The sequence below is a fragment of the Crinia signifera genome, chromosome 1 (genome assembly GCF_055691185.1).
Source record: "Crinia signifera chromosome 1, ASM5569118v1, whole genome shotgun sequence".
In the NCBI taxonomy this organism is placed as follows: domain Eukaryota; kingdom Metazoa; phylum Chordata; class Amphibia; order Anura; family Myobatrachidae; genus Crinia; species Crinia signifera.
In genome coordinates this window covers 201,728,838-201,746,354 of record NC_139217.1, presented here as the reverse complement: position 1 = coordinate 201,746,354, position 17,517 = coordinate 201,728,838, and the positions used below count along the sequence as shown (strand labels likewise).

At 47.9% G+C, this 17,517-nt stretch overlaps 1 protein-coding gene across 3 annotated transcripts in view; it reads left to right on the top strand.

Moving 5' to 3' along the window:
* The first annotated feature begins 4,817 nt into the window (after positions 1–4,817).
* RANBP3 (RAN binding protein 3) overlaps positions 4,818–17,517 on the top strand; it is a 71,263-nt gene continuing 58,563 nt past the window's right edge. For 2 of the 3 annotated variants that reach the window (XM_083179175.1, XM_083179177.1), the window contains exon 1: positions 4,818–4,987. In XM_083179175.1, the coding sequence (XP_083035301.1) occupies positions 4,966–4,987 (22 nt within the window). In that variant the 5' untranslated portion in view covers positions 4,818–4,965. The remainder of the gene's footprint in view (positions 4,988–17,517) is intronic. The other variant, XM_083179176.1, reaches the window with a different exon arrangement.

Genomic DNA, 17,517 nt, shown 5'->3' with positions numbered 1-17,517 from the left:
CGTACACTGGCATGATAGCCCTCACAAGTGCCACATTTTCCTCATAGGAAAACCTGACCATGCGGCCACTTTTGGTGCGACCAGCTACCACCTCCTCCTCCTCATTTTCTGCACCAGCCATGTCACCCTCCTCCTCCTCCATGGCAGTGTCTTCCTCCTCCTCACCAGCATCTTCCTCCACCTCTGACATGTGGCCCTCCTGCAGCTGGTGTGGGGTATGGTCTAGGGCTTGGCTGTAGGATGGGGATGCCAGCGGATCCTCCACCTCCTCCTGCTGGGGCTGGACGGCCAGGGTCTGAGCTGAGGCTGGCCTTGCTGTGGCCATGCTGCCTGCCACACTGCTGCCTCTCCCACTTGTCTGGCTGCTGCCAGTGCTCCCTCTGCCAGTGCTCCCTCTGCCAGTGCTCCCTCTGCCAGTGCTCCCTCTGCCAGTGCTCCCTCTGCCACTGGTTCCTCTGCCACCAACTCCTCTTCCTGCACAAACGCTTCCACTGCTCCTCTCCATGCTCCTTACTTCCTATCAAAGAGTGAAATGGCGCCAATGGCCCTTTATATAGGGGGTGTGATGCATAATGGAGGGGACATAGGTGGGCCAATAGGTTTGGGGGTTCTTAGTCATGCGGAGACAGGTTTGTAAATCGCACTCCGGTTGGTCCAAAACTCGCACATGACCAGCGGAAGAAATGGCGCGTTTTTCGGACTAAAAATCGCACTTTTTACATACTAAAAATCGCACTTTTTTAAGACTAAAATTCGCCGCAAATCGCAACTCTTCGCACTTTTCAGCCTCAAATGCGCATCACATTAAATAATCGAATTTGGACTGAAAAGTGCGAGTTAGAAAAATGCGATTTGCGGCGATATAGTGTGCGAATTAAACATGCGCATTTAGCTCAGAGCATAGAATGTCACCCTCTATTTGATAGTATATGTATAAATATGTTTATTGTTAAACCATTGCACAGATCTACGATCTTGTAGGGCTCATATAATTCAAAGTTCGCTAGTACATCATATAACATAAATGTCAATTGCAGTCTGCCTATTGGCTCAATAATCCTTAAAAGTGAATGCAGACTAATTGCATTTTTTTACATTATCAACTTATACTATTAGTTGTTCATTAATGTTAGTACATGAATATGCCAGATGGTAAACATTTTATTTAACATCATGAAAACAGTTTATCCTTTGTTCTCCACTGGATTCCAGTACTCGCCCTTTCTCTTTAGTGGGATACTTCTTCTCTTATAATTAGGTTCCGTATAGGTTCCGTATCCTCAGGCAGCATGAAGCTTCAAGTCTATTTGCCTGCTGATCTTTTTGTCATTGATTACTCTCATATAACGTGTTTCGCAGGCTTCATCAGCCAAACAGACTTTCAAGGCCCCCATACACTAGCCGATTTTGGTCAGATTTCGGCCAGATCAGTCGGATCTGGCCGAAATCGGACCAAAATCGGCTAGTTTTGATGTCCCCTCAGATCCGATGCGCGGTCCCGTGCGCATCGGATCTGCGTCGGGTGGTCGGACCTGCTGCACGTCCGACCACCCGACTTGGGACCTAGTGGGGCGGCGCGGCGGTGGAGGGAGCAGGGGGGGCTGGGGGGGCTGCAGGGGACACAGGCGGCATAGAGCCGGGCAGGGGGAGCCGGGAGCTGTCAGTACTGAATAAAAAGAAAGGTACTTTTTACCTAGAAGGGCGCCCATCGCGGCCATCGCGGGCATCGCATGCACAAAAAAATCGGGTGCGATGCGACCGACGCGATGCCCGCGATTTCCCATAGGGAACAATGTTAAATGTCTCAATTGACCCGATTTTCCTGTTCAATGCCTCAATTGACCCGATTTTTCCATAGGAAACAATGTTAAATGGCCCACAGAGGCCAAATAGGCACCCTGAAGTGTGAAATGGCCACCAAAATTGTTAACACCACCCCACGATCAACGTGAACCCGAAGCATGGCGAGCGGCGGCGGTACGCGTCCTACGACCTTTTCATTCACCCACTATCCACGTCGGCGTGGAGTTGAGAATAGAAAGAGTGGCGAGCGCAGCGAGCCACCGCGCCCGAAGCGTGGCGAGCGCAGCGAGCCCCGCGTGGGGACGCGGATACCTTCACAGGTATCCGCGTCCCCTCGCGGGCTTCACAGCTGTCCGCGTCCCCTCGCGTGGCGAGCACAGCGTTCCCCGCGAGGGGACGCGGATACCTTCACAGGTATCCGCGTCCCCTCGCGGGCTTCACAGCTGTCCGCGTCCCCTCGCGGGGCTCGCTGCGCTCGCCACGCTTCGGGCTCGGTGGCTCGATGCGCTCGCCACACTTTCTATTCTCAACTCCACGCCGACGTGGATAGTGGGGGTATGAAAAGGTCGTAGGACGCGTACCGCCGACCATCGCAGGCTCGCTGCTTTCGCCACGCTTCGGGTTCACGTTGATCGTGGGGTGGCGTTAACAATTGTGGGGGCCATAACACACTTCAGGGTGCCTATTTGGCCTCTGTGGGCCATTTAACATTGTTTCCTATGGAAAAATCGGGTCAATTGAGGCATTGAACAGGAAAATCGGGTCAATTGAGACATTTAACATTGTTCCCTATGGGAAATCGCGGGCATCGCGTCGGTCGCATTGCACCCGATTTTTTAGTGCATGCCCGCAATTTTTTACTAACGATGCCCACAATCAAAATCGCGGGCGCCGTTCTAGGTAAAGAGTACCAAAAAAAAAAGCCCATACAATGAATGGGCGGCCTGTGATTGGCTGAGTGCTCTCTCAGCCAGTCAGCAATTGGCTGAGAGAGCGCTCAGCCAATCACAGGCTGCCCATTCATTGTATAGGCTTTTTTTTCTAGAACTGACAGCTCCCGGCTCCCTCTGCCCGGCTCTATGCCGCCTGTGTCCCCCGCAGCGTCCCCAGCCCCCCCTGCTCCCACCAGCAGCCCTGCTCTGTAGCCCCCCCCCCCCCCCCCCCTGCTCCCCGGGTTTTTTACATGTGATAAATCGAGACGATTTATCACATGTAAAAAATGGCACATCAATTGCCAATCTAATCAAGCTCCCCCGGGGAGCAGCCGGGGAAGCTCAGGGGGAAGTCGGGGGCGACTTGTCCTAAGGACAAGTCGCCCTAGTGTATGGGGGCCTTCAGAGTGATCAGTCTGCCAGCACTCAGGCTCACCTCTACTGTTTCATGTTGCCTGAGACTCTGTTTATTCATTACTTTGCTACACTTAGGTGGTGATTCAGACCTGGTCGGCCAGATCCAAATTTGCTCTCTCCGCCGATGGTGCATGGCACATATGCAGACCCTTTGTGAAGGGAGTGGACAGGGGGCTAAACGTTCCTATGGGAATGCAGGCGTGTCAATGCCTGCTCGATGTCTGACATAACGTCAGCGCCCGCCCGGAATTCAACCATCTCTATCTGAAATCAAATTCAGTCTAGTGTGACCATCAAATGATTTTTCACCCGTGCGGCCGCATGCGAGGGGATGTGTAAGTGTACACATCCCCTCGCATGCAAATGCAGGGATTCGAGTGGCTTGGGGGCGGGCATTCGGGCAGATGGCAGGCGGCATTTACCTGTTTGCTAGTTTTTCTCGTGCCTAAGATTCCCTGGCTAGAACTGGGTGTTTGGAACTCATTTTATATAGTAAAGCCTTTTTGTGGATTTTAGAAAGATTTTGGGGCACATTTATCACAATCGCATTTACAACCGCGTTTGCACTGTAATGTGTGCCGAGTGATCTTGCTTCAGCACAATTCCGCCTCCTGTCACCCCGTGTGTACGGGGCTTAAGGAACATCTGAGATAGATATATTGGTGAGCAGAGAAATGAGATGTATAATGCAGTGGAATGGAAAACTTTATGCCTCCCAACTTCTGGGTGGCAGGCTCATGACTCTTTTGCTAGTAGCTGCCTACACCTGGACATTGTTAAGTCCGGGAACGCCACCACTCCAGACTCCGGTCTTAATTACTGGACTGTCCAAACTCCAGAGTAATCCCGGAAGGGTGGTAACCCTAGGACTGATCCATGAAAATCGGAACAGTTAGGAGGTATGGAAGTATGGTATTGTATGGCAACCAATCAGCTTTAAATACAGTGCAGTCTGGAAAATTATACGTAACAGCTGAATGGTTGCATGGGCAACTTCTCCACTAACAAAGCTCCACTCTTTCCACTGTCTGGGATAGAAGTATTAAGCCTGGTGAAAAGAAAAAGGGGGTGATTCTAATTTAATCAGACCCACGCGCATTCGCACGGGGGACCGATTTTTAGCGACTGTGTTTGCCCATAGTCATTTATGCACATGTGCAGCCGCTGTGGGATTCACCCATGGGAACTGGGTAAACGCTGGGCGGGGGACCCAGGGGTGTCTCAGATCTGCGAACGCTGGAGATATCATTCGATGGTCGGTGACCATCGAATGATTTCTCCCCCACACCAAGGCTGCGAACGGACGGCGGCTGATGGACTAGCAAGGCTGCAAAATTCACAGCCCTGTGAGTCAACCAGAATAAACTCCAAAGTGGAGATAAATTGAAAGAAGATATCGCACCAGCCAATGAACTCCAAACTGTCATTTTTCAAACACAGTTGGGTGGGGAATTATCTCCTTCCACTTTATCTCCACTTTATTTCTTCACCAGGCTTAATACATATGCCCCAATGTAACATCTACCCCACTCCAATGTTTACTACAGCAGCAGCCAGCCAGCGAACGCGTAAACTAAACCAGGCCGATTACGCATGCGCTGCTCTCGGCTCACGTTCCCCTCCGATGTCAGCATGCGCATGCGCAGAAACTGGTGCGTGATCCGGCTGAGTATAGCCGCTCAGAACGGAGACGGTAGGCGTGGCTAGCTGAGGGGGCAGGAACAATGCCTGCCTCTAGTCCCCGCCCAGCACGACCCACCCCCTCACTGTGAAAGCGGCCGCTGGGCATTGTGGGAGCGGCTGAGGCGGTAAAATGGAGGATCTGGCAAACGAAGGTAAGTGGGAGAAACCCGGGGTGACGGTGGTTATAGCGGCTGCTGGGGCAGGCTACATGCGCAGGGTCTCAGGGTTCGCTATAGCTAGGATGCGCTCTGCACCGTCCTTACCCGTGGTCTTGTGCCCGGCAGTGGGAGGTTAAGCCTGGAGGCGCGGCTCAGGAGAGACCATGGATTGCAGAGGGCCTGTGCTAACCCTGGGCCTTGTTACATATACTGTATACTGCTTTCTCACCTAGTCTCTGTCGGTGCCCTGCCAGGTGGTGAGCCCCTGCCCCTGGCCTGACATCTGACCGCAGGACGTGCCCCCTATTGCAGGCAGCAGCCAGTCTCCATGTGGACATGATGTGAGGGAGAGGGGGGAAATTTATTTATTGTGGTTAAATTGTGTCCTGAGTTGCTAACAGATGAGATCAGGACAGCTCCTGTGATACGTGGGCCTAGTTTCTCTCATTCATTGTTACTGCATGTTCCCAAGTATTAAAATAAAAATCCTTATGTGAATTTTACCCATCAGTGGTCACATGTGTGTGTGTGTGTGTGTGTGTGTGTATGTGCGCGCGCGCTTTAGTCCTAGAAACTATGGTACTTATATGTTAGTTGGGTGCCCACTATAGTAAGTATGCTCATACCCCCACTATCCATGTCCACATGGAGTTGACTTTATATAGTGTGGCAAGCGCAGCGAGGCGAGCGGACGTGTAAAACGAAGCTTAGTGGGCACCCAACTAACCTAAGTACAGAAACTATTTAGTTTAACAATTTAAGCCATCCGGGTGTAATAGGTAAAGGGGCCAACACACATAGCGAGTGTGCAGTACACACACACACACACACACAGCAATGTGCAGTGTGCTGAGCGAACTGTCAGCGCCAGTGTTCTCTGGTGAGAGAACAATGGCGATGGTGACATTGAGGGTTCCTGTTCATTCATTTACTGGCTATAGTGCTGCACCATGCACCGCTATCGCTGGTCCCTACACACGCAGCAATGTAGGGTCATTTTCTAAGCGAACTAGTTAGATTGCTTAGAAAATGGCTAAAAATCGCTATGTATGTAGGCCCTATAACACAAAGAAGCATATATGCTCTTCAGAAAATCTAGCTCCAATTTAAAGTTAATATTATGACCCAGTAATCACAACCCTGTAGAGAGCCTGAGGTTGTCTCTCATGATGTTCAGGTCTGTAGCTAATAAGGCTTCTAATGTTTTGAAGTCCTCTTTGGTATTTTGACGGATGCTTATATACATTGAATCCTTATATTTTGCTTGCTCTAGCCTGTCACATTATTTTATTTATCCCTGATCTAATATAGCAGCTATTATTCCGAATCAGCTTGTCTAATGGTGCGTACACCCTGGGGCGATTATAGCAAATATCGCTGGAAATATGGTCGCTGAGCAACCATATTGCCAGTGATTGAAGTGTGCACCAGCGATAAATCGCCGGGTGCGCGCTCCCGTTTTCAGCCCCTGAATGGTCGCTCTGACCAGCGACTTCCACTTCCTCTTCTCCCGGCAGTGTGACATTTTCATCTGCGACCATCTCTGGTCGCAGATGAAAATGGGACACTGAGCAATATGATTGCTAGCAATATATTGCCAGCGATCATATTGCCCTGTTTGTACGCACCTTTAGTGCTGCTTTGTATTGGAGACTAATTCCAATGTACCTGCCATAATGTATGAAATCTCTGGTGATATCCTTGTGTTTACAGGAATGTAAATATATACATGTATGTGCACACATAACTGTTTGGGCTGCACCCATTCTGTGGAATGCCCTCTCATACAATGAGACTTCTCTTGCTCCCAAACCTTTGAGCATTCTTGAAAACGCACATCCTTAGGCCCCTTTCACACACTCCGGCTCCTGCCTGCCGGGCGGCGAACCCATGCACGGACAAAAGCCGCACAGTAGTTAATAATGGACACAATTGTGTCCATTCACACAGGACGGCCACGGCCCGGTTGCAGCCGGCTGTCACCACTGGAAGGGACGGCTGCCGGGCTGTGGCCATCCCCACCATTCTAAACTTCTGTGTGCGGCACGGCTTCTTGGCCATGCAGGGTTTTGCCGCTCGGCAGGAGCCGGAGCGTGTGAATGGGGCCTTAGGCAAGTCTATCAAATCCCACAACCACTAGGGATGGCCATCGTTGCAATTGCCATCGATGGCAATTCAGCAACTGGCCATCGATAGTGCTAAACTATGCAATGGCTGACCATCGATATTTTTACATATCGATGGTCAGTCATTGTGTTTGATTGATCAATCAAAACATGGGGGCGGGGCTGAGCTATGCTCCATGTCCCGGCATTCCAAAAAAAAAAAAAAGGCAAAACATTGTTTTGCTGTTCCATCTATGGAGGGAAACCATCTGGTTCTCCCCCATCGATGGCAAAAGTATTTGACATCGGCCATGAACTATCGATGATTTCGAATCATCGATGGCCATCCCTAACAACACCCATGTAACCGCCCCAAGCATAAATTAACACCCCTCTTATGCTGGCCACACATCAGACCAACTTTCATCCAACCATCCAACTAGTTGGTTGAATGGAATAAAAATATGGTACCGGATGGGAGCAAATGTAATTTGTAATTCAATAATTTGGTCCGAAAATGTAGAAACGGAAAAACCCTGTCACTCAGACAAAGTAATGTAGTTTGATCTGTTTGATTGAATTAAAGTTACTGAATGTTTTTGTCCATTTTCCTGGGTTTGTGAGCAAACCCATCCAGTACCATATATTTATTCCATCTAATCAACTAGTTGGATGGTTGGATGAAAGTTGGTCTGAAGTGTGGCCAGCATTACACTGGTCAGTTTTTTGTTTTCCTTCTATACTCTATAGCAGGCATGTCCAAACTATGGCCCTCCAGTCCTATAATGACTTGCCACAGTATTACTATTAGGGAATACTAAAACTATGGCAAGGCATGCTGGGATGTGTAGTTTCACAACAGCTGGTGGACCATAGTTTGGACATGCCTGCTCTATAGTAAACTCCTGTTTGATGTCAGCAGGGCCCTCTGTCTACAAATACGCAGTCCTGTCTTTATACTTTGTTCCCATTTAAGAGCAATGGAATTTGTTTGTGCTACATAAAATATTAATAAAATAAATACTCCCCAAAGTGCACACATCAGTCCACTGCTCTTCACCATATATTGAATAAACTTTATTTCAGCATTATTGAATATTAAAATATTGGATGACTAGGTTGAACCAGGAAGTATGCATTTACTGTAAGCTGATTTAGCTTGCAGCTCTGTAACTCCAAGGAGAATCTGCTTTCTGTGACACAAGGGCCCTGATTCATACAGTATGTGGTTGCAGAGTGCATTGCTGCTTATGGAAATGCAGCAGGTGGTGTCTAGTATAAGTAGACTCCTGAATGCATTTGTGCATCTGAGACCACAGTATCAGATCACCTGTGTCACCATCGGTTGACTACATCACATGTAGTTCTTTTGCACATATAACAGGGCTATATTCAATCCAGGATTCTGCCTGTCGGAATGTCCCAACAGTCGGTATGCTGGCCTGTTTTCGTTCCTCTCGACTCTAACTTGACAGCTGGAATTCAATGTTGCGGCTTTCGACTGTTAGAAAGTGAGAGAACTGGCGAAAAATGGCTGCAGTTTGATGAAACATTGCCGTAAATTCCACAATCCACGTCCGTTTCCGACGAAATAGATCCAAACTTTTAAAAAGTCGGATCTGACACCCTTCAATGCTATCGGTAACTGCAGCATTGAATAGGTGAGTGCCGATATTTCCCCTCTCTGGAAATATTGGCACAGATTGAATAGCCCCCTAAAGCTCCTTTGCATAGAATAAGTCATCCTACAATTGTACAGCTTTTGCCATTCAAGGTATCCTAAAGCTGGCCATATATCTACAGATCGATTGTCAGATTGGGCTGGTTGGAACAAAAACCTGGTAATATCTGAATGACAGTTTTTGGCAGTTTCCCAGCATTTCAAAGCAAATGGTCAACTGTAATTTACTCTCATCAGATTGGGCTGGTTGGTTTTTGTTCCAACCAGCCCAATCTGACAATCGATCTGTAGATGTATGGCCAGCTTAACAGTCTGGGTTTTAAGGATTTCTGTGATTAAGCATGGATGGTTAAAGCAATTAAGTCACCTGTGCTTAAGCAAACATAATACCTGGACTACCGTGAGAACAGAGTTTTGGAACTTCTGCCCTTACCTAGTATGAAGATAAAGGGGGGTATTCAATCTTCGGGTCACGGCAGACGAGCTTGCTCGCCTGCTGTGACCCAGTCCCGTTCTCGGTCAGCTCGACCGAGAACATGCAGGCGGGATTCAATGTCCCGCCTGCAGCGGGATGAGAAGGGGGCGTGGCCGCGAGTTGCGGCCGGGAAGTGACGAGATGCAGCCTGCAGCTCGTCACTTCCCGGCTGTTCTCGGCAGAACGAGCCCGACAGCTAGAGATGTCGGGCTCGTTCTGCCAGGAAACCCTGTTCAATGCTGTCGGGGAAGACAGCATTGAATAGGGCCCGTCGAGCATCTCCCCCACGGGAGATGCTCGACGGCGATTGAATATCCCCCTTAAGTATCTACTCTGTTCAATAGGAAAACTATTGTAATAGCTTTTACCTTTTTGATACATTCACAAAGTCAGTTCTTGTCACCTGGCTTTATCCTAGCCTTAACTACAGTAAATCTCTCCTTCACTTTCCCAAACAAGCAGTAAGTACATCCTATATTGAAAAAATTATTTAAAGGGGCAGATGTATTAACTCTGGTAAAGTGATAGTCAATGGTGATAACACACCAGCCAATTGGGTCCTAACTGTAATTTTTCCAAACAGCTGATTGGCTAGTGCAGTGGTTCCCAAACTGTGTGCCATAGTTCCCTGGATTGGTGGTCCATGGTCAATTCAAATTATTTGTGGCCAATATAATAGGCAAATAGTGGACAAACAGAAGTGAATCCTGTCCTTTATATGTAATCCGTGGGGACAATTATATGGCAAACACACATAACCATTATATATTTTTTTTACTTTCTCAATGAGAAACCATTGGCCTAGGGGTGTCGTGAATATAATTCTGATACTCCAGTGAGCTGTGATTTTAAAAAGTTTGGGAACTACTGGGCTAGTGCATTATCACCTTACACTTTACCACTGTACCTGGCTTAATACATCTTCCTCAAAATCTCTTAAACTACAGCCCAAGCACACATGCTTGAGATTCCCACCTCACACGTTTTGTTTCCTCACACAACGTATTGGGCACTCTTCAGTCAAGCGTTTGTTCCCAATCCACCCAGACTGCATTAAGGCAGTCTGTTTTATTACTGCTGAATATACCGTAAAAGCCAGTACTCCTTTCTAATTCACATAGCTATGTCTGCTGTTTCATACAAACATTACATTCCCTAGTTCTCCAATATTTTGTGCTGTTCTGGCTCCATCTATGGTTTATTATAGCTTTATTTCAGTGGGGCTTTTTTTCTGGTTGCTCCTCTATCAGTTGATGTTCCACAAGGATCAATTTTCGCTCCTCTGTACTTTTTCTGTAATGCATCCCAAAAAAACTGGATGAAGTCCTTTTGAACTTCTGTAGTATCTCTCTGTGGGTTGTACTCAAACACTCGCCGCAAAATCTCTGCTGGTCATTGGTAAGTACTGTATATCCACTTGTCATATCAAACTTGTACCCTGTTCTCACAGCTAAGCAAATTACCAGGTGAAGTACTTCTACCCAGTAATTTGCTTTTCAACATGGGTCCTTTTGCTGTATGAACTGGTCAGCATTAAATTATTTATGGCCCATGTAATAGGCTCTAACAGGGTCTTCAGCCCTGCTTTATTCCTGGTTATGCTGATTCTGGTTGACCTGTTCACACTGCAAAAGGCCTACTGTTGAAAGGCAAATTACTGGGTAAATCTGCTTCACCTGGTAATTTATTGTGCAATGTAGACTTTTTTTTTTATTTTATTTTTTTTTACTTGCTTTTTAAATGCATGGTATAGGTAGTGTTTTTCACACTTTCCAGTGTGAACATGGCATCAGACTGATATTCGATCTGCTGTAATTTACTGCAGCCAGTTGAGCCCACCTGGCTGCATCTAGAGTTTTGGTCGGGCATGAAAAACAAAATCCCCCTTCCCCTTTTTTTTCTTTCCATGAGAAACAAAAGTCCCTATGTGTTTTTGCAGAAAATCAGGGTAATAGCATGAAGCAATAATCACCATAATACCACTTTTTTTTTTTTTTTCTTTAGAGAAAGCTTATGGAGGACAATTGCATACCCCCTAATGTCCCGTACACATGAGGCTTTGTGCTGAGCGATCTGTCACTGCCCATGTTCTCAATAGAAAGAACACGGGTGATGACCAGATTTATACTGCATGTAGCATAAATCTATTCAGACGATGCTTCATTTTTAAGTGCTCTTGTCAGATTAGAAATGGGCCCGTAATCGCCACGTGTGTATGCCCCATTAGTCTTTTGAATACCAAACAAAGAATAATTTCAAAATCAAACCATGCCTGACTTCTGTAAACTGCAGGACCATAAACCCTATCCCTTGATTTCCATGTTCCCCACAGCTATTCTATTATAATTCTATCTAAGAAACTTTTCCAGAACACTTGCATATGTCACAATGCACTCCACTCCTACATTGACTGAAGCAATTTTCCCATAAACAGACTTTCATTTTACAGACTGTTTTGGATGTTGTAGCTAGACATGAGCACGGCCGCACGAAAGGTGTAATGGTTAGCATTACTGCCTCCCAGCGTTGATGTCATGGATTCAGTTCCCACCATGGCCCTAACTGTGCAGAGTTTGTATATTCTCCCAGTGCTTGCGTGGGTTTCCTCCGGGTACTCCGGTTTCCTCCCACAATCCAAAAGTATACTGGTAGGTTAATTGGCTCAAAACAAAATTAACCCTAGAATGAATGTGTGTATATGTTGTAGGGAATATAGATTGTAAAATCCTCTGGGGCAGGGAATGATGTGAGTATTCAAATATTCTCTGTAAAGTGCTGCAGAATATGTATGCCCTATATAAGAAACTGTTAATAAATAAATACGTTTCTCTTTCAATGGTCCTGGTGACACAGCTCAACACTGGGATGTAGGAGGGTCCGAAGGAGCCAGGCACCTATCCTAAAGCTTTAGAGGGTAGGCTCCTCCCCTACTGCATCCCTGGACTCTTCAGTTCGTGTTAGGTGCCCACTGGAGTGGGTGCTATTCTAAAGGGCTGCAGGAGCAGCCGAAGAATTAGAGTAGTTAGGGGATTTTTATTATTTTATTAACTATTACCCTAGCTAGGTAGGCACAGTGTGAGGATTTTCATAGTGAATCCTCACACTGCTAGCGCAGCAGGAGCTGACAGAAGCGCGTCCTGTCAGCTATCTGTGCACAGGGTAGACGCTGTCTGGTCTCCCTGTGCTGCGCTCATAGCCTCTATTAAGAGGCTGCCTGGGCTCCGGAGCTGCCTGAAACCGGCTCCACAGTTAGGTGGGGATCATGGGGGACAGGCGCTCCGTGATGGCGGCGGCCATTTTATGCGGAGCTTACACGCTGAGCTCCTGACTGAGAGGACAGCAGCGCTGTGACAGGCATGTTCCAAGTGGTCCCCATTTGAGGGGGAGACACTGGAACAAGGAAATCCTACCTAAGGAGCGGCTAGCTGGGGGTGGTTGGCGCCAAAAGGTCACGGACCCCGCAGCAGCAGGGACTTTGGTCTCTTCCTTCACTCTGACTTTGGCGCCTTTCAGAACGCTTGCAGCGGAGCTGAGCTGGCGAATTGATCCTGGCAGAGTGACTTGGATTTCCTGGGCATCGCTTCCCCGCAGAGAAACCTACAGACAGCTAAGTGACTGGGTGCATTGACTTTGTATAAGCGCTTGTACAATTGTTTGCACTGTGTATACTGTTAGATATACAATTATCACTTGCATCATGTCTGAGCATCAGGCTGTGGTTTTGGGGGAGGGAGCCCTTAATGCACTGAGCGCGTGCAATGTTTGCACACAAAAGTTTGTCCCTGAGCAGATGGCCAAGGGGGGCTTATGTATTACTTGCGCTGATGTGAGACCCATGGGCAGCGATCCCCATAGGGCAGAGCATATGGAACCTGCGTGGGCCAGGGCCCTAGGCAGGTCAGTAAACGCTTTGGTGCAGCTTTTGGACAGGCAGAGTGATGGGCTGGTAGAATCACAGAGACCTATGCCATCATCTCAGCAGTCGTCTGGCTCCTTGCCTCTTACCCAGGCAGATCCTGCACTGATTCAGGTGATGCAGGATACTGCAAAAGGGATTAACAGGTTCAGTGAAATGCTGGACAAAATGGATGATGTGGCAGGGACCCCTAGAAGGTCTTATGCTTTAACTACTGTGGTAGATGAAGAGGAAGGAGAGTATAATGACATCCCCTGGGATCAGGGTGATGATCTGGAAGAGAACTCTGCTGCTGGTATAGAGGATCTCATTGTAGCTGTGAAGCAGGCTTTAAAGCTGACTGTGGAGGATAAGACTCCTGTTAAGGGTGTTTTTAAGCGACAGCGGAAGGAGGCTGTTACTTTTCCTTCAGATGAGGGGTTACAGGAATTATTAGAAGGAGCTTGGAAAACTCCTGATAAGAGGCTTCAGATGCCTAAGCGATTCCTTAGTCTGTACCCCATGCCAGAGTCTCATGCGGAGCTCTGGGAAAAGGTCCCAGTGGTGGATGCTTCAGTGGCACGTTTGTCCAAGGCTACTGTATTACCAGTACAGGGCGGTGCAGCTTTCAAAGATTCTGTGGATAAAAAGCTGGAGGGAAACCTCAAAGCTATCTTTGAAGGGGTGGGGTTTACCTTAAGGCCCCTTATTGCTTCAGCCTGGGTCTCTAAGGCCATGATAGAGTGGGCTGGTGAATTATGCACCGTGCTGCAGGCTGACCCTGGTGCATTACTGCTTGCAGAAAAGATTAAGGCAGCAGCAGAATATGCAGTGGAAGCAGAGGAGGAAGCTATTAAAATGGCTACCAGAGTGTCCACAGTCTCCATTAATGCCAGGAGAGTGCTTTGGCTTAAAGCCTGGGAAGCAGATAATGAGTCCAAGAAGGCTCTGGAAACATTAGCCTTCAAAGGAAAGGTACTCTTTGGTACCGAGCTAGAGGAGATTATAAAACAGGCCACGGGCGGCAAAAGTACATTCCTGCCGGCCTCCTCAGCAAAGCAGATGTCAAGATTTTCTGCTTTTAAGCCGTCCTTTCGGCCCTCCCCTAGAGGTGGTGCGTCCTTTCGAGGACAGTCTTTCAGGGGAAGGTTTCAGTCCTCTAGAGGCAAGACACAGAAGTCAAAATTTGGCTCTGTTCACAAGAAGCCAGCCACAAAGGGAGAGGATAAACCCTCTGCATGACTGTCAGGGGCTTCGCCCGACAGTGACAAAAGTGGGGGGGCGTCTCACACTCTTCAGGGACGCTTGGACTGCTTTAGGCCAGGATGCCTGGGTGTTAGATATTATAACACAGGGTTACAAAATCCCTTACAGAGGGCCGCCTCCGAAGAGGTTCATCCCCACATCCTTACCAAAGGAGGCACGGCTTCGTACAGCTCTTGTGAGAGCAGCTCACTCCCTTTTGGAGAAAGGGGTGGTTACACCAGTCCCCAGGGCAGAGTGGAAGAAAGGCTTTTACTCCACGCTGTTCCTGGTGCCCAAACCAGACGGGTCTTTCAGACCAATACTAAATTTGAAATCCCTAAATGTTCATTTATGGGTAGACCATTTCAAAATGGAGTCCCTACGGTCAGTACTCCTGAGTCTGGACCAGGGAGAATTTTTGGCGTCCATGGATGTCCAGGACGCATATTTGCACGTTCCTATACACCCGGAGCATCAGACCTTATTGAGGTTTGCCATAGGAGACCTGCATTTACAATTCCGGGCGTTACCCTTTGGGCTAGCAACCGCGCCAAGGGTATTCACAAAGATAATGTCAGTAATGGCGGCGGTGCTGAGGCTCAGGGGAATCACAGTCATACCCTATTTGGACGATCTCCTGTTCAAAGCAGAGTCAGCAGTCTTGCTGCAGAGTCATTTGGCAGAGGCCATCAGTTTTTTGCAGGCTCACGGCTGGATTTTAAATTTGCAAAAATCTCAGTTGGTACCGTCGCAAAGGCTCCAATTCCTGGGAGTCATACTAGACACCCATCTTCATCGGGTATTCCTCACGGAGGTAAAGGCCAGGGATCTGGTCACCCTAGTCCAGGAGATTCTCAGGGCTCAGAGCATTTCAGTATGGAGGTGCCTCAAGCTTCTGGGGAAGATGGTGGCGTCATTCGAGACGCTTCAATTTGCCAGGTTCCACTCTCGGAGGTTCCAATGGAACATCTTGTCAGCCTGGTCAGGAAACACTTTGACCATGAAATCCGAGATGATAGTGCTGTCTTCGGACACCCGAGAATCCTTGAAGTGGTGGACAGAAATAGATTCACTTCAGTGGGGTCGGTCATTACAGACCTGGGACTGGTTGATAGTAACTACCGACGCCAGTCTCAGGGGCTGGGGGGCAGTAGTCCTGGATCTCAGGCTTCAGGGCCTGTGGACGGCAGAGGAATCAGCGTTACCAATCAACATCTTGGAGCTGAGAGCTGTCTGGAAAGTGATTTCCTTGGCGGGAGACAGATTACAGAACCTCCCTTTGAGGATTCAGACCGACAATGCCACAGCTGTGGCGTATCTGAATCACCAGGGAGGTACACGCAGCAGATTGGCCATGTGGGAGGTGTCCAGAATCTTCCTATGGGCGGAACAGAATGTTCCAGCTGTATCGGCTATATTCATCCCGGGGATAGAGAATATAGAAGCCGACTTCCTGAGCAGGGAGGAGCTCAAGGAAGGGGAATGGAGCTTACACCCTCAGGTGTTTCACCAAATCACTTCGAGGTGGGGAACTCCGGATGTGGACCTGATGGCATCCAGGATCAACCGTCAAGTGCCCAGGTTCTATGCCAGAACAAGGGATCCACTAGCGGAGGCAGTGGATGCCATGACTATTCACTGGCAGGGAGATCTCCTTTATGCATTCCCACCTGTACCAATGTTACCGAGACTTCTAAAGAAAATACAAGGGCAGAAGGTTCCAGTGATCTTAGTGGCCCCAGATTGGCCAAGGAGATCCTGGTACTCGAGGCTTCAGAGGTTGTCTGTGGACTCATGGCGTCTACCTCTGAGACCAGACCTTCTAAGACAAGGCCCATTCAATCACCTGGATTCAGATCGATTGATTTTGACGGCCTGGCTATTGAAACCATCATTTTAAAAAGAAAAGGGTTTTCTGACGCAGTAGTACAGACGATGATAAAGGCCAGAAAAGCTGTATCTTCGGCAAATTATTATAGAGTCTGGAAGACTTACATTCGATGGTGTGAGAGAAGAAAGGCTCATACATCTCATTTTAAGCTATCAAGAATGATGGAATTCTTACAAGATGGTTTTTCATCGGGCCTAAGCCTTCAGTCACTGAAGGTGCAGATCTCGGCCTTGTCCATCTATTTCCAGAAAAAGATAGCCATTTTGCCGGAAATTCAAACTTTTTTACAAGGAGTATCCAGGTTGAAGCCTCCATACAAGCAACCAGTAGCTCCTTGGGATCTATCACTGGTTTTGGAATGCCTTCAAAAGGCACCTTTTGAACCTTTAAGGTCGGCTGACTTTAAGTTTCTTACGTGGAAGCTAGTATTTTTGTTAGCAGTAGCATCTGCTAAAAGAGTTTCAGAGTTGGGAGCTTTATCAGGTAAATCTCCTTTCTTAATTTTTCATGATGACAGGGCTGTTTTAAGAACAGTGCCTCAGTTTTTACCGAAGGTGGTATCTTCCTTCCATTTAAATCAGGAGATTGTTCTACCTGTGTTTCAACCCCCAGAGGGTTCTAAGAAAAGGGACAAATTGAGAACTTTGGATGTTGTGCGTGCCTTACGCATATATGTGGACAGAGTGAAGAGTGTCAGGAAGACTGACACATTGTTGGTATTGTATGACGTACACAAAATTGGTTGGCCTGCATCTAAGCAGACTATTGCTAGGTGGTTGCGGTCTATGATAGCCTTTGCTTACACCAAAGTGGGTAGACCAGTACCGGCCAAAATAAATGCGCATACCACCAGGTCAGTTGCCACCTCTTGGGCGGTTCGACATGGGGCCACAGCAGAGCAGGTTTGCAGAGCTGCCACTTGGTCATCTGTTCACACATTTGCCAAATTCTATAGATTCCATGAGTTCGCGTCGGAGGACGCATCATTCGGGCGAGCAGTGCTGAGAGCTGCAGACCTGAGCGTACCCTCCCAAAGGACCGGCTCTGGAACGTCCCAGTGTTGAGCTGTGTCACCAGGACCATTGAAAGAGAAAAAGGGATTTTTGTAAGAACTTACCGTTCGAATCCCTTTCTCTGATATGGTCCTGGTGACACAGCGATCCCTCCCTTACGCTCAGTAAGTATGCCAGAATTTCATGATGTTCATGTTAAAATGGTTAAAAGTTAACAGT